Here is a 27,770-nt window from a genome sequence, read left to right on the forward strand (position 1 = left end):
AGGATGAATGTACATTGTGAAAGGGCAAAATTCCAGTTGAGAAACCATTAAAATATTTAATAGATAAAACAAACACTTTCTAAATGATGAAAACCACCTTTTTAAAAGAGTATACATTTAATTATAAAATACATGTATTTTTTATGGTCCAAATAAAAACTGTTAACTTGGTTTTAACTTTTTTTCACTTATAGTAGTACAGACATATAATAAATTGTTTTAAAATGTTTCCAACTATGGTGTTTTTTTCATAAGTTCTATCATCCCCGGGGAAAATATTTACTGACATAACCAGTGAGAATGTAAACAATAATAGAATATAGTCATTTTTATCACAAAACCAATGAGTCTTGCACAGAGTAAAATACTCATTGACAAGGAAGCAAATGAAATGGCATCTTAATTTCCAAGTCCTATGGAAAAATAGTTATTTATAAATATAAATGGACCGAGAAGCAATAACCATCAACACACACCAACCAGAACTTTTCATGGCAAAGGATTATAGCATATCTAATACCTTTAATCACATCACACAAATACCTTCATGATTTGGAAAAAAAACTGGGAGAAGTACATAATTCACTTCATGCAGCAAAGGGAACAATGAACAGAAATTTTAAAAATGATTTAAGTTTTAAATACCCAGAAAACAACAGAAGATTTATTAAGGTCTAGACCTGTGCTGTCCAATATGATATAGCAACTAGTCACATGTAGCTATTAACACTAAAATTATATTAAAATTAAAAAAATTAAAATGTAGCACTAGCCATGTTTCAAGTACTTAACAGGTGTGGTTAATGACAACTAGATTTAAGAGCACATAGAACATTTCTATATCACTAAAACTTCTACGAGACAGTGGTGGTCTAGACAACCCTAAGTATGGAATGAACAAAAAAATCAAGTATTATAAATACACATTATTAAAAAAAAGAGGCTTAGGCAAAATAGGTGAAGGGGATTAAGAGGTACACACTTCCAGCTATAAAAGAAATAAGTCACAAGGATATAATGTACACTATGGGGAATAGTCAACATCACTGTAGTAACTTTGTATGGTGACAGATGGTAACTAGACTTATTCTGGGGATCACTTCATAGTATATAAAAATATCAAATTACTATGACATATACCACAAATAGGATATTGTATGTCAATTAAATTTTTTTTAAAAAGCAGACTTACCTACAGATTCAATGCGAAAATCAAAACTTAGCTCAGAGGCCAGTTTCTTACTTGATTTTAGTTTTCCTTGTAGATTTACAATTTTTACAAATTCTTAAAAAAAGAAAAAGCAAGTCAAAACGGGAAATGCAAATCTTAATGCAAAACTTAACGTAACTTGATATGTGGATTTTATATGGATACAGAGCAAATATTCTTAATAAAGTTCAACTATTTATCATGATTCAAGTATGGCCACTGAAAAACAGTCATTAGTATGTATAAAACTGTGTTATAAAATATAAAAGTTAGTAAATGGCAATTCTACTGCTATTTTTTCCTTTCCTTTTCCTTTCTCTTTAGGATATACTGAACATTTACATTCTCATTTTTGAAAAGCATGATGTTTCAAAGTGGCGACCTTAGTGGCAAGTACTTAGCAATCAAAGTTGATTTATTCCCTTACAAATTATATAACATATGATAAATAATATTTATAGTAACTCATAACTTTAGTATATGAATAATATCATACAGAGGTACACAGGGGCAACAAATAGTACTTCTCAAGGGTCATAATTTCTTCTGGGATGGTGGGTACACACAAATCTATTTTTCATCTATTTGTTTTTAACTATCTTTAGCTCTGACTAGGAAAACACCTTCTCTCTGCATTACTTTTTTTATCTGTCTACCATGATTTATGATTATAGGCTTATCTCTACTGCTTACTAAAACTGATTTATACTGTATAGTTGACAACTCATTTTTAAAGTCTCATTCTGCTTAAAAAAAACCTTAAAAAACTCAAGAAAGTCACCTTTCCATTTACTTTGAAAAATAAGAAATGGAGAACCTACCTAATCAAAGGTTTTTAATATTTTTTGATAAAATACATAAATCAACAAAATGAAAACTAAGTGCAATTTATTTTCCTTAGATGACTCAGAAGGTTTTTAGGGATTTCAACATTAAAGGTTCAACATTATTAATATTAAAGTCTGATTATTTGCTTAATCAGTACTGAACTTCCTACTTGTTTGGTTAAAAAAGAATTTATCAAATTCACTTAAAGGTAACAGAATAATACTCCAACCTTACCAGTATTCAAAGAAACAAAAGTACTTAAAGGATGATGGGTGAATGAAACTGAGTTTTAGTTTTCTTGTCTATAATATTAGATGATCTTTATGACCCTATAAGGCACGGCCACCAGAGAACTTTTCAGAGAACAGAAATTTGGACAAAAATACAGGCAAATTCATCAGTTGAACAATTTTAAAAATTACCCTGATCACCTATGGGCAAGTTTAGTAATTCAAAAAATATTGGACTGGATCAAATGTAGCAATAATTGCCAAGTTTCAAGTATAATTGTAGGTCTGGATGAATTTCACCTTGTATGATTTACTGCATAAAAATAAGGCGGGTTTTAAGAATCAGACTTCTTTGTTTGAAAATTGAAATGATTCCTGTTGTTGAAGTTTTTCTGCTTCTCCACTGCTTATAGTATAATATATACTTAAAACAATACAATAATCTATCTCCCTGCATAAAAAAAAAACATGACTAGCAGGTAAAGGTATCAAATCTGTCTGTACATTAGATTTTCACTTTTACAGGACTCCAAAAGTTCATGTTATATGACAAAGTGACCATACTAGTATAATCTTCTATTTTTTCCATTAATTAGAATGAAGTAGGGAAAAAACTCTCAGAATAGTTTTGTACAGAATAGTTTTATACAAAATTTTACCCCAGGATTATGGCAAACTCCTAATATGTTTCCAAGTAGATCAAACAAGATAAAGAAAAAGTCAGAGAATAGTATTAACAAACAGATCAATTAACTACTGTATCTGTAGCCAATTTAGGTTTTTCATCAATAAAAAAAAAAGCCACTTTTAAGGTGAAAAAGTGAATATCTTGAATTATATTTTAATAGAATTCCATGAAAAGATCTATTTTTTTTTGAAAAGATCTACTATATCAAGTAGTAGTACTACTATATCAGAATAAACTTTAAAATAGTACTTACTATCTAAACACACTAAAACGGTATCTCTCTCCAACTGTGTTACGTGGATGGAATCTAACTGTTGGCTGCCTTGGAAGGGGAAAAAAACAAGGTTAGCATTCTATAACTTCTATATGCTTTTAAAACCAGAGCTTTTAGAAACACAAATTCTGAATTTTTTTCTGTAATTTAAAACTAGTCTTTAAAATTAGCACAGAAGTTTTATTTTGTAATTATGTTACCTTTCAAAAACTGTATGTAGGTCAACTTAGAACAAACCTAAGTCCTAAGCATTGCTAAGTGAGCTTGAGAAAAACTCCACTTTGCATTTAATGGATACCTCAGGTAGTTATAGAAAGGTGAGTTACAAACTTAAAATGAAGCCAAGGGTAAATATGGGAAAGAAAGTAAATGCATGCTATACAGTGACTAGATTTTGCTGTGTATTTTATAGTAGCCAATGGGAGGATGGAAGCCAGATCAACATCTGAGATAAAAATAAGTCAGTAATTAAGAAAAAGCAAAAAGAATAATGAAACTATGATCAGAGAGAAACTTTCCTGGTGTTGGGGTTGTATGTGTAAGTGGGACTTCCTTTAAAAAAAAAAAAAAGATTTATTTATTCATGAGAGACCCAGAGAGGCAGAGACATAGGCAGAGGGAGAAGCAGGCTCCCTGCAGGAGCCCAATGTGGGGTTCGATCCCAGAACTCCAAGATCACACTCTGAGTTGAAGGCAGACATTCAACCACTGAGCCACCCAGGTGTCCCTAAGTGGGACTTCCTTTATTAAGAGAACAGAGAGTAACATAATCAACAATATTGTTAATAACATCTTTGCAGGAAGCAACTTTCATAACTTCGCTGATATTCACAGGGCTGCTCTGCTAACAGATGTGATGACATTTTTGTAAAACATTTTGGTAAAACAATTCATTTTAGGCACTCAGTTTGCTTGAATGGTCTAGCTGAATTGAAGAAAAGATTTTAGATAATTTAGAGCAGCCATTTTTAATAACATCTCTTTGGGAAGCCCATGGATCCTCTCCCTTAAAAACTGCACATTTGAACATAAACACAAAGTTTTACATATTACTTTGGGGTGTTTGTGGACTTTCCAAAAAGCTCATACCAAGGGAAGCATTTAGATCTACAGAACCGATAAACCGTTGGTCCCTTGGGCAACAGTCTAAAATACAGTTTCCCTCAGTAGATCTATATACATGCATTTATTCAACAAATATCGAGTGCTGATAATATGTTAAGTATCATCCTTGGAAATAAAGATAGAGCAATAATAAATCACACGGAGACTGAAAGAGTCTTAGGAGTTCATTTTAACTGTTACAATGTTGCCAATTCAAGGCCTGACCTCAATAATGAACACAGATGGGAGGTAGATTAACATCATTTGCAAAGATAGAGAAGGCTAATGCTAATAGTACAACTTCTGCAGGAGGGTGATTTGAATGATTACCCTTAAGCAGAGTCCTGGCTCTCCTCAGAAAGTAATTTTGGGTCTGCCTTAATGTTAAAACTGAATAGAATAGTACCCTTAGGCATTTAAAAACAAAGCAACAACAACAACAAAACACCTCAAAGCCCCCACCCCCAAATTCACAGGAGGACTAACTAAATGTCTACCCTGAGCAATGAAATCTCTTCATAGATCATGCAAAAGAAAGTGGTTGCCAACACAGATCATTGTATGAAATGACTTGCTCCATACTACCATTATATACTAATCAGAAAAAAAAAAGTTGAGGCTGTCTGCCAAAAATGATCTTGGTTTTTAAATAAACTGATCTGTAACTCTTCTTTTTAGCAGTAACTACATAATAGAAACATGCTTCTGTTTGGGCTGCTTATATTTCATGATAATAAATGTCATTCACACCTTTTTGTTAGCTATACAGGAAGTGGTGCTTATAACCCAACTAAAACCATTTAAACAATAAATTCAGAAGAAAGGTGGAGTGTAGGTAGAGGTGGGAGAGTACAGAATACAATCTTTTAATGTAAATCATGACTTGGTCCATAAAGAGAGCAATCATAGATAGTCCAGCGCATGCTGGAACTGGGCTTGTACTCGGTTGTTAAATTTTCAGGAATTTTGTGAGCCACATGACATCAGGTTGGTAGTTTGAAATATTCTCTTGATGGGAATATTTACGCCCTACAAACTGAAAAACACTACAAGCCAGGCTTCTTTGCACCTCAAGTACCTGTTGTTAAACATTTATCAAGACGCCACTGGTTCATATTGATTCTTATTCTCAAAGTGACACTGGTATGGTTCTACATTAACTTCAGTAGCTGGATTGTATAAAGAATTCTTGTAATTCAGCCTATAAATGAGCAAAAGCTGAAAAGCATTTGAATTTAATGACTGTAGAAAGTGTTGGGGAGAAAGCTGATAGGAAAGAAGGTAAATCTCTGCTTGAGAAGCTGATAAAATTTGAAAAATATCTTAGAAAATTTAATTATTTAGTAAGTTAAAAAATTAACTGATACAATTAAGACTTTTATATGTCAGGAATCGTTAAAATTTTCCTTGAAAAAATAATTTGTATCAGTTGCCTCAGGCAAATAGAGATCATAAATAATATGTACATGTTCCTCTGGACTTACTTGGGAAACTATATTGATTGACTCTTTGAACCAGCCCATGCTTATTTATAGGCAAAAGCATCAATAGTTTAACATAAGGTTAAAAAACACTTACCTGCACCAATTTCTGTAAACCATGAAGATGCAGAGTTCAAATTGATTGTCTCAAACTGAACAACCTGATTTGATTCGGTGCCCTTGCTAATAGCTACACAGACCATAGGATATTCCTGTTCTGGTATTACCAGCATTTCAAAAACATTCAAAGGACTTGGCAAAGGAAAATCAAAGTGCTACAAAAAATAAACAACAGAAGTATAATTTAGAAACAATCTCCCCATTCATACTATTGAATAAAGCCAACAGATAGGCTTTCATTTCCTCCTTGATTGATCTACTTCTAAAAAAGGATTACCCCTAAAATGATCATGATAAGGATGAGTTTTCTATAAAAATATGTTTTAGAGAATTGGCCAGATTCATCTTTATGTCTGTGATGCTTCTGTAAGCTTATTAACATAAGTTAAAGAGGAAATCTTAACAAGAATACAAAAAAACCCTAAACTAAGTAAACATCCATAAATAATTATAAATGTGCTGACCCTAGATAGTAGCATTGATATCATATAATTTTAAACATTTTATTTTAAATTATTTTAGAGAGGGAGAGGTGGGGGGAGGGGCAGACAGAGAGGGGGAGAGAATCTTAAGCAGGCTCTATGCTCAGTGCAGAGCCTGAGGAGGGTTTCGATTTCAACACTGAGATCATGACCTGAGATGAAATCGAGAGTCAAGACACTCAACTGACTGAGCCACCCAGGCACCTCAAGGTGATATAATTTTAGCTTCAGTTATACCACTAATGTTTTCTAAAAAAGAAAACTATAAACAAAGTCATATATACCTTTATCAACATGAATTTCTGCATTGGCTCATACCATTGAAGTAAAACAATTCCAGACTGTAAAGCTCCACAGAGGTATTTATGTCCTGTGTAAGGGTTTCTGACTGGAAAGAAAGAAAACAGACACAACTGAAACCCTGAATACCTTGATATGAACACATAATTAGTTTAGTTCATTAAAAGTAACAACTGAGCTATGCTCATCTAAGAGCTAACTCAAACTTTATAAAGGCAGTGCTAAAATAAATAAATAAATAAAGGCAGTGCTGATACATGGAAAAAACAATGAAATATGGCTTGCCATTGAACCAAAATATGGAATGAAGAAGAAACTATTTGAAGTAATTACTTAGCTGCTAAATTAAAATCATTGTTTCTGTTCACAAGGATAAGAATAAGAAAGATAATGTTTTTTCTTTTGGCTTTATTACTCCTTCCCTTTCTTATCTCAAATTTAAATTATATACATTTACTTCTAAACATCTTTAATAGACCAGGTTGTTAAACATAGGAACCTTCTACAAGTGACAGTATTTTAGGTCACTAAAACACCTAAACTAATTTGTAATCTAAAGAGCTGTCTTTTAAGTAAACTGACTGAAACAGAAGGTCTAGGAAGCAACTAAAATAATCTATGATTTCATCTCTGTTGTAGTTTATAGTTATCTACTTAAAATGAAAATAAACTATTTTACATTAAAAAAAAATTTTTTTAATTTTTATTTATTTATGATAGTCACAGAGAGAGAGAGAGAGAGGCAGAGACACAGGCAGAGGGAGAAGCAGGCTCCATGCACCGGGAGTCCGATGTGGGATTCGATCCCGGTCTCCAGGATCGCGCCCTGGGCCAAAGGCAGGCGCCAAACCGCTGCGCCACCCAGGGATCCCCTATTTTACATTTTATTAAAGATGTAACTTTCTTTACTCAAAATTACAAAAACTCATATTGGTCTTTCCTTCTCAATTTGACTCTCATCAACAACTATGTATATTGACTATAAGAGTAGTTATTTGCAAATAAGCTCTATCTTAATATATTTATGAGTTTGTATCTTAGATTGTAAGCTTTTAGACCTTTCTTGAGTCGCAGATATTGGGAATCTGAGAACAGATATGGACCTGATTCTCCCTAGAAAAATGCTCATGAAATTTATTTATAACTAAGAAAGTATTCTATGGAACTATGCAGCATGAAGATCAATGAATAAGCTCATTACTTCAACAAATAGAATAAAATAGGAAGTTAAGAGCCCAGGATCTGAAGTCATGGACCGGGTCTGATCCTAGGTTCTGTTTCTTACTAGGAATGTAACAAATATCATGGGGTTGTTTGAGGGTTAAATGAGATAAAATAATTATATAGTATAAAATTTAACCTTACCCCAAAAGAGGTCTGGCCTTTCTTCCCCCCTTTGGGAGGTAATCTCTAAACTTCAGGAATGTCATGTCTGATGGGAGTATTTTTGTTTGCCTAGGGCCTTGGGTCACTGAATAAGTGGTATAATCTAACACTATGATTTAGGGTGAGGGCTCTTGCAACACTGGACATCCTTGCGGTGAAGGATAGGCATGCCAAAAAGACTAACAATGTGATTTAGGATAGGGGCTTTGGGTCATGCAGTGTCAAATGACCTTGAGAGGGACTCAATATTGAGATCAGTCATGTGGACATCCATCCCTGTGTGATGGAGCCCTAATAAAATCTCCTGAGTATTGAGGTTGGAGTAAGCTCCCTCGATGGCAATGCTCCATGTGTACTGTCACATATCAATGCCAGAAAATTAACACTATTATTCCATGGGGAGAGGACAACAGAAACTGTTTGGTACTATTCCTAGACTCTGCTCTATGCTCGTCTTCTCTTGGCTGATTTTAATTTCTATCCCTTCTCTGTAATAAATTGTAACTATGAGTATAACCACTTTCAGTGACTTCTGAGTCCTTCTAGAGAATTTTTTTTAACATGAGGGTGGTTTTGGAAACTTCCCAAACTTGCAATTGGTGTCAGAATTAAGGGTGGTCTTGTGTGGATTGTTCCCTCTAACTTCATAGTTAGCTAAACTCCTATAATGTCTATAAAGCACTAAGCAGTAATGGTTTCATAATTGAAGGTGTTAAATAAATGATGAGTAATAAATGGTAAACTACGATATTAACGAGACACAGCCTCAGGGACTATGGTTAAAAAACTCCAGGAACACCATGCTCTGGGAAAGCATTAGGGCTATTATCTCCAAACATTTTCATGCTCTGTCCTGCCACACAGTCTCGTGCTTCAACGGCCCTTTAACTCCTTATTAAAAACAAATATAAAGCCTATCTTCCTTCCTATTTGATACTATGACTTTAGTCTTAAAGAATTTTAAAAATGTACAGTTCTAGTTATCCAGTTTTAAAAATAGCGTTTACTCACCTATACAACATTTGTGGCAGCCTTTAGTATCAGGAATCTTTGTTGTTAAAGCAAACTTTCTGTAACACAGGACAATATAAATGTACTCTACTGCAGCAACTCCCAGACAATGGGACTTGTGAACTGGTTGCACCAGATCCAGTCAAGTAGCTTTACCAAACCAATCTTAGACTCTGACCCCCAAACTGCCTGATTCTCTAGGACTGATAGAGGGCCTGGGAATCTGTATTTATAAAACTTCTAAAGGTTATTCTCCTGGACAGCCAATCTAAGGAAACACTGATCTTTTGAATTCTATATGAAGGACACTTTAGTGTACACTACCTTTCAAAATTAGAACAAAGCAGGTTTTTTAGTGGGCAAAGTAAACTAGCTATTTTAAAAATAAACACTAATGCCCCTCACCCCCAACAGAATTAAAATATTTTGTACCTTGGTAGTATACGGTCTGGAAACCTATGGGTTTGAATATGGGCAGCTAATCCTGGTTTTTTGGCTTGTTCAAACAAAGCTATAAGATTATGAGAGTAGAGCTGAAAGGTTTTTCCTGTAAAAGAGAAACATGTTACTTTTATTAGGATCCTTTACAGTGGAAAAACAAGAATCTTCAAGCAAAAGAAAACATAATTACCTTCTAAAATATGGAGTCCAGAAATGTTCAAAAAGCCAAGTAAAATAGCAAAACACATAAAAAAAACAGTTAATACATTTTGAAAGATAACAGTTTTAAGTAGATAATTGCATTTCGTAATATACAAATTATATATATTTTAACTAATAGGTGATCTGGGCAGAATACTTATAAGCCTTAATGAAGCCAGCACAGACAGAAAAACTGTTCAACACTGTTGTTCGGGGGACTGATTTATAATGATATGCATATGAATATTTTAGTATAACATGGGAAATTCTGTAAAACTCTACTATATTATCTCTCTGGGATAGACCTATTTATCAAGAATTTATCAAATTACCTTGGATTAAAATTGTGAATGAATTCTTACTGCAACAGATTAAAATACTAAGAAAAGAAAAGCAAACTAATATTATATGCCATAATGCCAGGACAATGGGGCTACAATTTCCATATAATCAAAACCCAGATATGTTAAGAAGAGGGAGATAAGGGAAACATCTTCTGACTCCTTATTATACATGGTATGGTATTATAACAATACAGAACAGTATCATTTTACTATTAGAAAACAAATAAATAAATAAACAGTTGACCCTTGAACATGAGTTTGAACTCTGTGGGTCTGGTTATACATGGACCTTTTAAAAAATAAATACAGTACAGTAAATGTATTTTCTTTATGATTTTCTTAATAACATTTTCTTTTCTCTAGCTTACTTTATTGTAAGAAAACAGCATATAATATATATGTAACATATAAAATATGTGTTAACTGTTTATGTTATTGATAAGGCTTCCAGTCAACATTAGGCTATTCGTAGTTAAGTTTTTGGTGAGAGTTGGGACACTTGGGTGGCTCAGTGGCTAAGCGTCTGCCTTTGGCTCAGGTCATGATCTTGGAGTCCTAGGATCTAGTCCCACATCAGGCTCCCCGGAGGGAGCCTGCTTCTCCCTCTGCCTATGTTTCTGCCTCTCTCTCTCGGTGTCTCATGAATAAGTAAATAAAACTCTTTAAAAGTTTTTGGAGAGGGCAGCCTGGGTGGCTCAATGGTTTAGCGTCGCCTTCAGCCCAGGGGTGATCCTGGAGACTGGGGATCGAGTCCCATGTTGGGCTTCCTGCATGGAGCCTGCTTCTCCCTCTGCCTGTGTCTCTGCCTCTCTCTCTGTGTCTCTCATGAATAAATAAATAAAATCTTAAAAAAAAAGTTTTTGGAGAGTCATAAGTTATACAGGGATTTTCAAGTGCTCCGGGGCTCAGCGGCCTTAACCTCTCCATTATTCAAGGGTCAACTGTATATGATATAGTCTTATGATACAGTTTTGAGTCCTATCCTCAACAAAATCCTCTGTATTTTCTTAGAATGTAAACATTCTGCTTAATACCATATCACACCCTTTCTCTCTCCATTCCCCTCTCTGTTAGCTAGGTAGGCAGCTAAACAGAAATGTACATATATGTGTGCACATCCACACAAATGCAGACACTCAGGCAGGATAATGTTTTCTCCTATTGAGCTCTGTTATTTACTTTCATTCACTTTTATGGGTAATTTTAACTAGAATATGGAGAGAACTAATTTATAGGCTAACTTTCCCATTTTCCTATAGTTATTTTGTAAATATATAAAATGTATTCTGTGTGGATTTTAAGTTTATATCTAAAGGTTAGGTACAAGTAGGGATAAAAACAGTTAAGAGAGTCAGAGGAAAGTAATTTTATATGTATGCAATTCAGAATTATTAAACAGAATTGAGTTTAAGTTTATTTTCTTAATAGTATATATTAATATTTTGGTAAATGAGAGTAAAAAAACTGGGGGGGGGGAAGCATAATTAAAATCAAAGCAGTTAAATACTTTTTCAAGGACCCCAGCTTTTTAGAAGTTATTTATGTACAATCAAATAATGTGTTCTTTGTAAACACTGTCATCAGCTCAAATATACAAATTTCTGAAGAATCTCTATAAGGCATGGTTAGTGGAAGAGTTCAAGTTATACAGATACACTTAAAATTATAAAAATGACATTTCTTAAATTAGGCCACCATTCATAATGTAATGTTCTGCCTATCAGTAAGGCTGTATATCAACACTGATACTTTAAAGCCTAAGTAGCCAAAAAGTACAATTAATACCAAAAAGCCTGACAGCATAGTAAATAAGAGCTGGGATATAATACTCATAATATATATAATACATAGAGAATAACTGAAAAAAGAATTGAAAAAAATTTAAGAAATAGTAAAATAATTAGTTACTATAAGTAGAGAGAGGAGTGAATGCTATTTTAATGGTTGATAGCATTAGGATTATTAACAGACAGAGAGAAACAATTAATCAACTTTCTTGTACTCTAGCAGAATGAAAATGAGCAGCAAACCTCCAGGTAGTCACTTAAATCCAAAATTTAAGAAAAGAGGTTTTGGTGAGTAAGGATTGAAAAAAAAAAAAAAGCCCCCAATACCACCTACCCCTCCCCCCAACACCACCAAAAAAGAAAAACACAAAATCACAATTATAATAAGCTGCTCTGGAATATACTTGTTTGTAAGAGTTTAAAACATCAGTCCAAAAATGGTTATACCATCTGGTCCATGATAACTTGAATGCTGTTGGCAAACACTGGTGTAAGCCTTCACTGGTTACTAAGCACTCCCCATCATCTCTAAATTTAATCCTCATGGCAGCCTCCTAAGGCTGGTATTGTTACCATCAGTCTTATTTTACAGTTAAGAAAATTGAGGCTGATTCAAGATCAGAGAGAAAGAAAGCAGCTATATCCTCTGATTCTTTCCCTTCACCTGTTAATTCTCAATGGAAGGCAAATGATGCTGGGATAGTTGACAGGGAGGAGGAGTCTGAGTGGAAGGGGATGGCCTCAGGTGACAATCACTGGGGTATTCCTCAGGTGTTTAGATCCTGGCCAGGTTTGGGAAGTGCTACCTTAACTGAACACAGGTCCTTTCTCAAAGTTTCTTTCCATTCTAAGTTGGTAGAAAACATCTGCAAGTCTCAACGTTACTATAACTACCCAAAATAACAAACATTTTAAAATGCTGCATATTAAAATTACATTTCTCTTGTGTCAGCTATACTTCAATTAAAAAAAATTACATTTCTCTGCTTGTCTATGGCTTACTTTTCATATTATTTTTGTTATATACATACCTGATAGTGACATTAAAGTATTATTGATAACATATAGCCAAGTACATTTCCGTGGAAATAACTATAAAGAAAAAAGAAGGTAATTAAAATTTTCATTCCCTTACATTTTAACTTCCAAATTCCAAAAGTCTGAAGTAGTATAAAAATATTTTCTTTTAGTAAATTACCAAAGCTTTATAGAAAAAAAATCTTGTAACATGAACATGTAAAGAGTATAATTTCACCTCCTTAAATATTTAAATCATAAAAATTAAAACTGAGGCCCATATAAATTGATTTAAAATTAAAAGATTTTTTATTCAATATACCCAAACTAATTTCTTGAAATAAAACTCCTAAATTACCTGTTCCATCGTTGCCTCATGTAGCTCATTGAGATTCAGTGTGTAAATACCATCTTCAGTTCCAAAAATAATGTACTGATCTAAAATAATTAAAATAAATCACCAGAATTTACTATCATTTTCTGAAATAATTCAATAAAATGGCTTTAGACTTGAATGCTTTTATTTATTTATTTTTTTTACTTGAATGCTTTTTAAAAAATATTTATTTAGATGAAGAGTGCGGGAATGGGAAGAGGGGCAGAGGGTGAGAAAGAATCTCCAGCAGACTCGCCACTGAGAACGGAGCCTGAAGGGGGGGGGGGCCTCAATCTCCTGGACCCTGATATCAAGACCTGAGCCAAAATCAAGAGTCGGATGTTTAAGAGAGTGAGCCACCCAGGCACCCCTTTAGTGGTATTAAGAGTCAGACAGCCACCCACCCAGCTAAAGAAAAACTGTTCTCTAAAATTCATGGCATATTCATTACCCCTTTCTCCAATTTTTAAAAAAGATTTTATTTATTTATTCATGAGAGACACACATAGAGAGAGGAAGAGATATAGGCAGAGGGAATGGCAGGCCCCTTGCAAGGAGCCTGATGTGGGACTCCATCCTGGGACTCCAGGATCACGCCCTGAGCCAAAGGCAGATACTCAACTGCTGAGCCACCCAGGCATCCCTCCTTTCTCCAATTTTGATCTCATTTTTTAAAGCAGATATATTCTCTGTTCCTCATTCACTCTGGCTTTATCTTAATTTATGTAATTCTTCCTTCCAATATAATTATCATGTCGTAAGATTTTTCATTATACCTATTTTTGCTAGATATTTTAAATACTCTTGGAAGAAGGAAAGTATAAATTACATAGAAATTATAAATCATGACACACCAGAAATGACGAGCACACTGAGTGTCCAGATCTTGGTTCCTAAATACTACCTTCTACTAAAAAATAGAACCAGAAGCAGAGCTGCTTGGAAAAAAATTGATTCCAATCTGAGGCAAGGAAAGTGTAACATAAGCCTAAAAATCTTGCTGTGCCAGAAACTAAGGAAATGATCAAGTATGAGTATTAAATAAAAGAACATAGGAACTCCCACTGCTCAAAAATTCTGGGACAATTTAAGTGCTAAAATAAAAAACAGTGGTGGATCATATCTCACTGAATAAAAAAATAATTCAGAAGTTCAAACTAATACAGGTACACAAAAAAATGGGAAAGAAGGGAAATGTCTAAAGATTTCAATGGATTGTCAGTGAACTGTCACAAATGCTAAAGGCAGTTGATGAAAAGTCTAATGAACATGAGGATATTTACAGAGTCTAAGTGTATTCCATACTTCTTATTAATTAGCTTAGGAAATTAAGCAATTACTAAGCAATTAGAATGGGAAAAATAGCAACTGACAATGGAGAAAACTAGCGAACACTACCTTAACCAAGAGGTCAATGTTAAGAACTAGTATTTGGACAAGCTGATAGAATGTGCCTTCTGATAAGATGCACTGAGAAGAACACAATAACATTTCTTTCATATTCCCATCAAAAATACATTACCTGATCTCAGCATATGGACTCATCAGACAAACACAAATTAAGGGACATTCTACAAAATAAATAGCCTCAAAAATGTCAAGATCAAGAGAGAGAACAAAAAGGTGAGGAAATGTTTCAGGCTAGAAGAGATTAAAGAGAAGTGGTAGCTAAATGAAACATGGGATCTTGAATTGGATATCGTTGGACTGGGGAAAAAGGAAGAGGGAGACAATAAAGAGTATTCTTGAGACAATAATTTCAATATGATGTCAATTATACTTCAATTTTAAAAATGCATACATATAAACTGTGGATTGCATCAATTATAAATTTCCTCATCTTCACAATTGTATTGTGGATATGATTTTTGTTTCTAGAAAACACAAAATGAAGTATAAGGAAGCACTCTCAAGTAATTCAGAAAAATTGCACATACAGGTAGATAATAGAAACAACTGAAGATTCTGAATATAGAGGAGTTTCTTGCACTGTGGTATTTTCTAACTTTTCTGTAAGTCTGAAATTATATCAAAATAAAGTTATAAGCACTCAAAAAAACATCTTCTTACTGATAAAAATATTTTTTTCATGGTGCCTGGGTGGCTCAGTTGGTTAAATGTCTGCCTTCAGGTCAGGTCATGATCCCAGGGTTCTGGGATCAGTGTCCCATCTGGCTCCCTGCTCAGCAGGAGTCTGCTTCTCGTTCTATCCCTAGCCCTCCCCTCTCTTGTGCGCTCTCTCTTGCAAATAAATAAAATCTTAAAAAATTTTTTTTATCTGTCATACTTTCCAACAATAGTATTTAAAGTACATAATTATATGACTTGTCTTTATTATGGTGTTAAAGTGGAAACGAACATTTCTTGAACACTCTTTACTGCTTTATGGCTATCTGCTAATTGCCAGACACTCAGAGAGGTAGATTTCTTCCTTCCTTGCAATAAGGCATTAAGAGTACTTATTTATAAATGATCACACTGAGAACCAGAGATGATAATGAAAGTTATATGATAATGAAAGAACAGAAATTCAAACCCAGATCTATTTGATTCCAAATTTTTTACCTCTATTAGGCTTCCTCACTTTAAAAATATACAGGATAGAAAGAACAGAAATTCAAACCCAGATCTATTTGATTCCAAATTTTTTACCTCTATTAGGCTTCCTCACTTTAAAAATATACAGGATAGATTTTTAAAAATAAATTTTGTTATTGTGCTATCATTTCAGATTTACAGAAAAGTTGTAAGAGTACAAAGAATTCCTGAATATCCTCCTAAAACATGGATTCCACAAATATTAACATTTACTAATTTTGCTTTATCCTTTTTTCACTCTCCATATACTTTTTTTTGTTTTCTGAACTATTTAAATTACAAACACAATATCCATTTATTCCTAAACATTTGTGTGCATTTCCTAAAAAGAAAAGAAAAAGTTTTACATAACCATAGTACAATGATCAAAATCAGGAAATTAACACTGAAACGATAATATTACCTAATCTAATGACTTTACTGATTGAGATTATCAATTGTCCTAATATTGTGTTTTTATAGAACAGAAAATTCCTAAGCATGGTTGTAATCACTTATGATCTCTATTCAGTCTCCTTTAATCAGAAAATTTCCTGTGTACTCTAAATTCTAATACCTTAAACAAAAACTCTGTTTACCTATTTAGGTTGTTGTGGGTACCTGCACTATTTAATCTCTAAAATAATAGTTTTAAAGTAAACAACCTAAGTTCACCAACCATAAAGATCCTTCCCCATAACAAATATTTTATTAGAGATTGTATGTAAAGGTTCAGAAATGTTACCTTTTGTATCAGGATGTATCCAGGATGTTGCACAATTAATTTTCAAAGGGCAGCCATCAAAAACTTTGGAAAAACATGCTCCCATCTTATTTATAAAGAAAGAAATGTTGACTTACTTATATAGTCTTGGAAAATAGCTAAGATTATTACAAAATGCTAAACTGACTCTTATTTAAATGTTTAAGGTCTCATTACAAAAGAAAATTCCTATTTTAATATTGCTTAACACCTTCTACCAAGAATCTATTCTTTCCGTGTGTAATCTACTATTTCAGGGCAAAAATGTCAAATTTATCAAAACATCTACATATGTCAGTGATACATTTTAGAAATTCTAAGTCACCACTTATCTTTAGGACTAACATTTAATAATGTGAAACAATGGATGATATTTCTGAGAGATATCATAGTGATTATAATTGCAGTATAATTCCATTAATAGTAAATAGACAAAAAGTCTAATATTTACATCACATATTAGACTTTTACTGAATAAAAAGGTACAATTTTTAGAGCATCCCATTCATGATTGGCTGAACCACCTTGAAGAGCCAGAGAACAAGCATTAACATAAGCCTCCCTGTTCCTTTTCACTGTGTATAGTTCAATGTGAAAAACGGCTTCAGGGGTAGAAAGATACCTAACTCACATTATGAAGAGGACACAGTACTATTGATATCAAATTAAAGTTAAATTGGCCTTTGAAGGCTAATCTGAGAAACCAACTGCCATATCATATTTACAAAAAGTGAAACTCTCCAAATTTTAACCAAGTCACTCAAATTAAGGTACATGATTTGATCCATGGTATATTAAAATGCATTTAATGCCTTTGTATTTTGTGAATCCTTCTTTTCAATACCTCAAGATACTTAACAACAAATAAAAAATCTGCTGCATCTAAGAGATGAAAATTGGCAAGTGGTTTACATAGAAATATTCCTTACCAGCACTTTTGGGGTGGGTGGAAGGCCATTGATGGCTGGTTTCTGTTGGAAAAATAATTTTTAATGCTATAAGATCTCTTAAGCATTAAAAAACCCCTCTACATTTGGAAATTCAGTTACTCAAATTCTTGAATTAAACAGACTATGCCCCCCTGCCCACCAAAACAGACACTGCCTCTTATATGATGGACATGGTAATAGTTACAACTAATCACCAAACACCTGTTATACCTACTGGGAAATCTCGCTTGTCCTTTTTCCGTGGTAACTGTGGTGCTTGTGCTGATCCTTCTGTATTTTCACTAATCAGTTTTGAAATACCATCACCATTTCCTAAGAAGAATCATGGTTAAGAGCCAAATTAACATACAAATAAGTACTTTCCATGAAAAATAATTTTCCTTTTCTCCCAATACTTATAATTCCATTTGAGTGATCCTTTACTGGGAAATACTCTCTATTGGCAGATGAGTCCCAGTATCTTTGGTGTCTTTCTCTAGATTCTACAGAGGTAGCGCTGCATCTTTGCATCTTTATCAGTGGTTTAATCCATGAAAACACGAAATATCTTTCCATATTGTGAGAAGAAGAAATGCTGTACGAATGCTATGCTGATATTCAAGGCGTTTCATAAGTGGACTTCAATCTACTTTTCAATTCCTATCTCCCAGTATATATCTTTCAAAAACCCACACTTCTCCTATACTAAACTATACAATCCAGATTTTTATGGTTCAGTCACTTGTTTATTCCTTCTTGTTCATCAGGAATGCCTGTCAGCACTGAATCCCCTAATGAAGCCTCAACCAAGCCCTTTAATATTCTGCAAGGGCCCATTTCCTCTATTCCTTATCATTACCTTCCTTAAAAATCTCTCATCTTGTATTACATATAGTTAATAATTGTATGAGACACTTATACAAGCTAATTGTCTAATGTCATGGGTACATGGGTGTATCTTCTACTACAAATCCTGAACTTCTGGAGGATAGGAATATCATCATTCTAAGACCCTATCATATTTAGTAAGGGATCAAATTAGGGTTGAATTGGACTGACTCTGTTTATAGCCCATCCATGTAGAATTTTAAAGTAACTTCAGAAAGCTTTAAACAGTTGTAAGATTGACTGAAGACATTCTTTAAAATATGAAAATGGCTTTCTTTTCAGTTTTTGCTTTGATTTATTTACCCAGATCATAGTATCTAGCTGTATGCACTCCGGGACTGCTGATACTGCTAGCCATACCAATAGAGGAAGTCTCAGCTACAGGACCACAACTTGGGCTACTCTGTCTTCGGAGAAACTGGGGAGCTCTATTCTCTGAATCCGGACAACGTTTTACAGTTGATGATTTTTCTTCATCTAGGAGGTTGTCTTCAGGGTAGCTGTTTATCCTTGGCTGGTGATAATAAGACACAAAAGTGCTTTAATAAATTTGGATATAAAACAGTAACACTCCATTATCATTATGCATCAAAGACTTTTGCCTTTTTTCCTTTCTTCTATATAATTTAATCATTATGCTAGGTAAACAAAGTAAACAAGAGTTGAATTACTGTCCCAACACAATTAAGAACTTGCGATGTGATTTATTTAATCATCCCTAAGTCAAAACAGTTTTAATTTTAACTGATAAAATTATATAAACAATTCACAAAATATTTAATAGTAGACACAAGCAAAGACTTAATGAAGTATGAATCCAATAAATGTCCAATTGTAGTAGAAAATGAGGATTATAAATGATGATCTCTTTCCATTTCCTCTCCATGCAGCTGAGTATTTTCTTAAATGTGTATAACTGATTTTTACTTTTCTTATAGCTATTCAAATATTATACTTCTCATGAAGTCTTTATATTTTGTAATACTTCTTAAAGAAAACTGTATTTATGTAAAATATATTTAAGAGAATTTTGAACAAATTCAATAACATTTTTTAATTTAATTATTTTATTACTTAAAAAGCGTTTATTCAAAAATTTTAAGTAGCTCACCTTAGGAGGTAAGGGAGGTGGTATTGCGCGTTTTGAGGTTGATCTAACACAGAGAGAAACATGCAATTCAGACAGTGATAAATGATAACATAAAACAGAGCCTCCATCAAATGTGCATTAAAATGTTTATATTCAGGGGCTATAAAAGACAATTAGATCATGAAGAAGAGTATTTTTAAAACCTATAGGAAGACCTAAGAGCTCACTGTGTCAAACTGTACTAGTAGGACTGTAAAATAGATTTTTATAAAATGAATACAAAGCCTTTCCTTTATGGTCATGCTTTACATATGAAGTATGTAATAAAAATTAAACTTAGTAGTAAAACACGATTCAGAATTTTAGAGCTGGAAGCCACTATGAATCTATATCATCAAACCCTTTAGCTACCCTAAGTGGGGTCTGCATATCAGCAAACATCTGCATCACTGGAAAACTTTTGTATGTACCCTTTAGACCTATGGAAAATCAATCTTTAGGTGATTCTCCAGGCACATCAATGCTTCAGAACCACTGATCTAGACCACTGGTTCCATACACCTATCCACAGTTATTGCAATCCATCAGGAAGCTTTTAGGATTCTTAGATTCCAGTCCCAAAGACTACATCCTATTGCAGGGGTTGGCAAACTTTTTCTGTAAAGGCCCAGATAATAGATATTATAGACTTCAGTCTATACACTGGTCACAACTACTTAACTTTTTTTTATAATGTGAAAGCAGCCATACATAATATATAAACTAATAAGCATGTTGTGTTCCAACAAACCTTTATGGACACTGAAATGTTCATATGGTTTTCACATGTGACAAAATATCACTCTTCTTTGGATTTTTTTTTCAACTATTAAAAAATCTGAACACCATTCTAGTTTGCAGACTGCACAAAAAATATGCATTGGGTCCGATGTGGCTTATAGGTCATAGTTTGCCAACCCCAGATCTATAAGCTGAATTTAGGGGTGCCCAGAAATTTGTATTTCCAAATGTGTATTTCCACTACAGTGCACAAACAGGTTTGGAACATCTAGGCTGGCTCTATAACTTAACTGTTGAGGGAAGACAGGTCTAGAATATGAAGAAACTACACTGCAGAGATGGAATTGGGGCTTTCCAATTCCTCCTATAGTATTTCTTCCCATGATATCATGTAACTCCTCTTTCAATAAATTAATATTACATATACTAAGTTCTGATTTAAAGAAGAAAAGCCTAAAGACTTTAATGATTAACACATGATACCTTTTGGTAATTAAAAAGGCAGATTTACACTGATAAAAGGCACAGCACAGTTTCTTTAGGAATGAAAATTACAACTTATTAAAATAAATCACTCCCTCCCAATACTGTTCTTATATAATCAAGTAAAATATACTTATTAAGTTAAAAAATAACTTACTTGCCAGTATTTGCACCATCAACAAAAGGATTCCACTGTAATACAAAGTTTGGGTCTGATGACACTCCCTATGAAGGTACAAAAATCATTTAAAATGTTCCTTTATAACAGATATTAATCATCTTATTTGATTCAAGAAAATATTCAGTGTCATGATTGTTAATCATCTTGGCATTGAATCAATTTTTTAATCTCCAGCTACAGTTGCTGTCATTTGACATATTTTAGGTCAATGACTCATTATCAGTTGACTTATACTTAAGGAGTTCCATAAACATACTACATAGTTTGAAATAACAAGCCCTCTTTACGAATGCTAGTATATTCCAAATAAAACAGAAAAAACATAACTTAATTATCTGTATCACTTATCCATTAGTGTGGAAACTACACATCATATTATTAAACTATAATGAAATTATTGGTGCTATTTTTTCCCAATGGCATGGAAATTGAGAATTATATATATATATAGCATTATATACAGTAAGAAGAGCACTACTGCCAAATGTTAAGAATGAAGAGATCTATTAATAGAAGACAATTCCTGTAAAAATTATACTTTGCCAAAGCTGAAAAAATAAAGTAAATGTTACAACATCTAGGCAACTCTAATAATACCTTGTTCTATTACTTATTTCCTTTTAGATAAAGAAAGGTTTAACTAAATAGTAACCTCAAAATAAGAGCAAAATTTTAAAAACCAGCTATATTAACAAGCAAATATTAAAACCAGTAAGGTAATGCAAAAATATACTATAAACCTAGAGTTGATAAGAAAAAAAATCCTGAGAGCTTAAAACTGAGCATCAAATTCATATATATATATATATATATATATATATATATATATATATATATTTATTTATTTATTTATTTAAAAGATTATTTATTTATATATCCATGAGAGACACAGAAAGAGAGAGGGAGAGACATAGGCAGAAGGAGAAGCAGGCTCCCCGCAGGGAGCCCGATGTAGGACTTGATCCTGGACTCCAGGATCATGCCCTGAGCTGAAGGCAGACACTCAACCACTGAGCCACCCAGGCGTCCCCAAATTCATACATTTAATAACTTCATGTAAATCCTTCCAAAGACTCAGAAGGGTCAAAATGAATGGTTAAAACAGTATACCATATATAGTACTCTATTCAAAATATAACCTGTATGCTTTTTCAAACTTTAATGTGTGAAATGTAGTATCAAAATGATTGCATAGAAGAGTATATAACTGTTCCTTAGTCAAAGTATACCTAACTACAAATTTTCTCAAATTTTAATTTGTAAAGTACTTCAAAAGTAATAATTCCTACCATTTCATCCCGTGCTTCTGTTTCTTTTCTCAGAGGAGGTTCAAACTGTAATTTGTCAACTGCAAAATATGTAATAGATATTCACAAACTCTATCTTAAAGGGTTAATCTCAGAAATATAACAAGAAGCATTTGTATTGAGGAGAAGGAAAGGGAGAAAGAAAAAGAAAAGACAAAATCTTTTCATCTTTTACTGCAATAGTACCCCTTTTTTTTATATTTACCAAAAGAAGGTAACAATTTGGTATTTTCCTAACAACTCTACTTCATTCTCACTTGGAGTCAGGAAATTAAATAGCACTTTTTGCGTATAAGAGATTGCAAAAAATTAATCAAAGTTATCTACTTTGACCAAAAAAAAAAAATACCTTAAGGATTTTCTCTGTCTCTACTACACACTCTGTTCTAAGGCTACATACAACTTTATGGCAGGGATTAACCTCCCTAAATTACCTGTAGTTATTTAAAAAGAACAAACAGTATTTAAATTAAATGTTACAATGGTATTTAGAAATTTAATATTCTATTTTGCTTAATGTGTATTTTAAGTGACCTGTTCAAACTTCTCTTATGTGAAATATTCTAAAACAGAAAAGGATGGCTTATTAAAAAAAAAAGGATGGCTTATTATCTACTCATAAAAGATGGCTTATTATCTACTCACAGTTTTGGGGGGATTTTTTTTGTAAGTAGCTTTTTTTGTAAGCAGCATGGAGCCCAATATGAGGCTTGAACTCATGACTCAGATCAAGACCTGAGCTGAGATTGAGTCAGATGCTTAACTGACTGAGTCACCCAGAAGCCCCATAAAGCACACAGAATTTTAAGATTATAAAATCCAATGTGACTAAAAAAAAAAAAAAAATTTATACTTGCATCATAGAGATGCAAGATCCCCAAATACAATCTTGGCAAAAAAATATATTAAAAAATCATTTTCAAAAAGGATCTAATTGTTCTTATCCCTAAAACAAGATTTGTAAAATAATACAAACTGCATATATAATTCATTAAACAAAAACACTGCTATAAAAGTTTTCAATAAAAGATTGAAAGACAATTCATAAAACATTGTATATACTTTTCAAAAATAACCTAAAATAAAAAGCTCTCACTTTCTAATGAATTATTTCTTAACCTAATTTAAAAATACTGAAACTCAAAACACACTATTCTAATTCACTATTTCAACTGAATTTGAGACAGAGATGAGCTAACTTTTTTTGTCACAACTAGAGATGCTGGCAGGCAAGCAGGTGTAGAAAAGAAGAGAAAAATGTCATTATTATCTTTAACAGTAAAAATTATGTATCAAGCAAATTTCAAGACTTATAAGAAATTCCTAGAAAAAATGAGTTTCATAAAATACTTAAGATGTTTTAACACATAAGAAAAATACTCCTTAAAAAAATCAAATTCCTTATGACTATTATAAAACTAGTGCAACCACAATTAAGGCATAGAAATACTAGAGCTTCCAACATCATTATTTTATGTAGTATGCAGGACCTCAAATTGTTTTCTTTTAAAGAAAATACTGACAGTACCTTTGGTCATATCTTTGGCCTACAAAAGATGGGGAGGTCTTCTACTGTACATATTCATTTATTTCTGTAAGATGATGCAGGTTCTAGCCATAATGAAGTAATGGACAGGAATTGGACTTATCCTTCTGCTTTAAACTACAAACTTGTAATATCAATGTGTGTACAAAGTATATGAAGCAATTATTTTGGAGAAGTGGATAACAGATACCACAAGGTTTTAATCCTTGAAAGAAGAGAATACATAGTGGTAAGATCCACATTCACTCTGGCTTTCTGCCTGGAGGCACTTTCCAAAGTAGGGCACAAGAAAGTGGAATCCAAAGAGAAAGTAACGGTCTTAACTGTGTAGGAAACAAAGACTGGAGATTGGGGCTGCTTAGGTAGAGGGAATTTGAAGACCAGAGTGCCAAAAACGAGAAAGCTACATAAAGGAGCTCCAGAAATACACCAAGAGATCTTTTTGTTTTTGGTTGAATACTAAATTGCCCATGAGCAAAAAAAAAAAAAAAAAAAAAAAAACAAAACAAAACAAAAAAACCCGCAAGACTGAACAAACTATGTGATAAACAGCTAACAAAGTGCTGTAAGCTAAATGTACATTCTGGTGATCACAAAGTACCAGGAAAGATAGCTGACTTTCTAACCAGAGGAAAGAGCTTGCTGAATACTCTGGTAAAACCTGACACAAGCCTTAAAAGGATCAAACTGACATACCAGTTAATTCTTTAAACACCCTTTAGAATAAAGAGGACACATCCAGACACTCAATGTTGCACCCCAATGTTCAAAACATAATAATAATAATAATAATAATAATAATAATAATAATAATATAACCAGAGAAGCAGCAGGAGAATAGAAACAACAACCAGTTGAAAAATATATAGAGGACTTCAAATAAAGGGGTTTGCAAATACACATTCCAAGTTTCCAAGAAAATAGGCCTTTGGGTCAATTTTTACAGTATTAGACCTAATATTTACCCTATCATAAGCATCTCTTTTTTTGCATTGTCACACTTCACTTGAACTCTACTCTTTCCAAAACCCTCTAACTCTTCTTTTTCTTTGTTTAATGAGATGTTCCATAGTTCCACTCATAGATGTTTTCCTTCACTGCAAGGAATCAACAAACTTGATTTTACTGGATTATACATTCATCCTTGGTGGTTTTAGACGAGGCCAAGTCCATAATAATTACTTATGAATACATAGTAAGAATGCTTATACTAGTCACTGTAGCCAAAAACTAGTAACAAATCAAATGCCTATCAACTAAGGAATGGATAAACTGTGTTATAATCATACAATAAAATATACTACTGTGAAAACAATGAACTATTATTATACGTGACATGAATGACTCTCACAGACATAATGTTGAGCAAAAAAAAAAAAAAAAACAAGCAAAAAGGGTACAAATTGTATATTCCATTTATCTGAAGATCCAGATGAAGGTAAAAACCAATCTATGGTGGTAAGTGAACAGAACAGTGATTAGCCTGGGCATTGGAAAGGGCAGGGGGATATAAGAAGACAGAAGGGCACTGACTGTGAAGCAGCATGAGTGAAGAGGCTTTCTGATAATATTCTATATTTTGATCTGGGTGGCAGTTTCCTGAGTATATACCTATTTAAAAATTCATCATATGTTACACCTATGCATTTTACTGTATGTAAGTTACCAGTTCAAATTTAAATGAAACAGAAAACTAAGAATAGGTGTCTATAACATCTATTAAACAAATAAAAACAAAGCTATAAAATGTTCTGGACAGACACAAAAGAAGACTTGAGAAAATGTAAAGAGAAATCACAAATAAAATGACCTTCAACTTTAGTAATTTTTTTTTCTGGTATGTGAAGCACACACAGCTTACTCCATGAAGTTAATTAGTATCCCGGGGGTTCGTGAAAGAACTAAGTCTTGGGCTTACCTCTGAAAAAGTCTATTTTAGTTAAGAAGACAGACCATCATAAAGGGGTCAACTCTCCCCAACTTAATACATGAACTTTTATGAAGTCTCAGTAAAAATGCTGAGAATTTTTTTTAACTAGATAAGCTGATTTTTTAGTGTATGTAGGAAAATAAATAGCCAAATATAACAAAGAACAGCAACAAGATATTTATGGGGAGGGGGGCAGTGAGGGGAATAGGAGGAGGATTAGTCCGAACAGATTTTAACAGGTAATATAAAGACAAAATGATCAAATTATGCTATGGGCACATGACTAGACATACTAATGCAATGACAATTTCTGGAAAGAATCAAAAAATATTTATGGTCATTTAGTACATCATAAAGGTGGTATGTCAAATCCACTTAAAAATACTAAGTTTTTTTTTTTTTTTTTAAATACTAAGTTTTTAATAATTAGCATTTAGACAAATGGATACTCATTTAAAAAGAAATTGAAGCTAAATCTGTACTTCATACCTCTTACCAAATAAATTAATATCTTATATCAAAGATTTAAATATTAAAAAAGTGAAACTGTAAAAAATAGAAGAAAAATAATAGAATTCTTTTGTAATCTTAAAATCAGGAAGGCTTAAAAAAAAATCAGGAAGGCTTTGCTAAATATGACACAAAATCCAAAAGCTACAGAAGAATATATAGATAAGCTAGACAATATTAACTGAATACCTATATACCTGCATAAAATAAAGATAGCTTTAAAATGGAATAGCAACTTTGCTACTTTTCTGTATGGTATTTGAAGTCCAGAGAGTTCACTTGGGATTATATAAGAAGACAGCATAAGAAATATCAGCAATCTGGGACTAACAAAGAGATAAAATCTTGAATTACCGGTTTAACTAAGAAAAGGTCTGATTGAATGGACTGATATGGGAAGGACATTCTAACTCTCCACTGACCTAGATATTTCCAAAGCTGTATCCAGAAAGCTAAAAATAATCTGGGTTCAGGTAAACTCAGACTTCAACAAAATGCTCATCTGCAATAATTCTAATTAGTTTAAACATTCAATAAATTATCTTCCTCCATTACTGTTTATAGTTTTTAATCTCATTTTACTGTAAACTTTTAAAAATATCTTTTGAAGCAAATATGCATTTAGGTCAATATACTCATACTGAAAATTTCTTTGTAAATCTGTTCTTCTAAATTAATTTGGCTAAAAATGACAAATATCCTTAATATAAAATATTTGTAAATGATTAATTTATTGAATAAATAGCAATTTCCCCTTTTAAGTATATATTTTAGAAAAAGATTCCATTCTCCTGTTAACCTGACTAAAAAAAAACTGAAACTCACCCACCCAAATGTCCAACAGGAAACTATTTAACTACAATATATCACATTGAAGAAAGATGCAATCTTTAATAGTTATAAAGGCTAAGCCAGTATATTGAAAATGCTTCTATGTTAAGTAAATTTAGTCATGCATAAATTCAGCCATAGAAAAAGATGAAGGCAATTTAGCAAAAATATTATCTGTGGGTTGGTACCAGTGATGAGATTATGGGTAATGTTAATTTTTTTCCTCTCACAAATTTTCTAAAACGAACATACATTCATTACCTTTATAATTAGTACATAAAAACCATTTAACTAAAAAAAAACAACAGAATTCCATTACAAACCAGAGAAACCACCTCTATTTTAGAGGTATTCTGATTATGTTAAAGCATGTGGCCTCAGTTAGTCTGAAATTTTATTTTTCCAAAAGACCCACAAGAACACTCAGCTCAACCCTCCAAAACCACCAACTGAAAATGTATACCAAACACATACAATTTATTTCTGAAGCTGTCCGTTCAGCTCTGGCATTCCTGTTTGTAGATCTAATGGTATGACGAATGATTGCATGGGGCTGTGAATATAAGCATAATATACACACTTTAAAAAATTTCAATGATAAAGTTAAAAGGTCAAACTTTTCAACTAAATGATCATTTACTAACAAACATGACTACCTACTAATAAATTATAGGA

At 32.8% G+C, this 27,770-nt stretch overlaps 1 protein-coding gene across 1 annotated transcript in view; it reads right to left on the minus strand.

Moving 5' to 3' along the window:
- MAP4K5 (mitogen-activated protein kinase kinase kinase kinase 5) overlaps positions 1-27,770 on the minus strand; it is a 107,018-nt gene that overhangs the window by 7,267 nt on the left and 71,981 nt on the right. Inside the window, exons 14-30 of the mRNA XM_026000727.2 lie at positions 27,570-27,648; positions 22,261-22,319; positions 20,948-21,015; positions 19,549-19,591; positions 18,798-18,951; positions 17,785-17,882; positions 17,550-17,591; positions 16,603-16,687; positions 13,263-13,342; positions 12,919-12,979; positions 9,746-9,748; positions 9,547-9,661; positions 9,115-9,173; positions 6,702-6,805; positions 5,913-6,090; positions 3,210-3,278; positions 1,193-1,285 (exon numbers count right to left, since the gene is read on the minus strand). Of these exons, the coding sequence (XP_025856512.1) occupies positions 1,193-1,285; positions 3,210-3,278; positions 5,913-6,090; positions 6,702-6,805; positions 9,115-9,173; positions 9,547-9,661; positions 9,746-9,748; positions 12,919-12,979; positions 13,263-13,342; positions 16,603-16,687; positions 17,550-17,591; positions 17,785-17,882; positions 18,798-18,951; positions 19,549-19,591; positions 20,948-21,015; positions 22,261-22,319; positions 27,570-27,648 (1,390 nt within the window). The remainder of the gene's footprint in view (positions 1-1,192; positions 1,286-3,209; positions 3,279-5,912; positions 6,091-6,701; positions 6,806-9,114; positions 9,174-9,546; positions 9,662-9,745; positions 9,749-12,918; positions 12,980-13,262; positions 13,343-16,602; positions 16,688-17,549; positions 17,592-17,784; positions 17,883-18,797; positions 18,952-19,548; positions 19,592-20,947; positions 21,016-22,260; positions 22,320-27,569; positions 27,649-27,770) is intronic.

The sequence above is a fragment of the Vulpes vulpes genome, chromosome 6 (genome assembly GCF_048418805.1).
Source record: "Vulpes vulpes isolate BD-2025 chromosome 6, VulVul3, whole genome shotgun sequence".
Lineage (NCBI taxonomy): Eukaryota > Metazoa > Chordata > Mammalia > Carnivora > Canidae > Vulpes > Vulpes vulpes.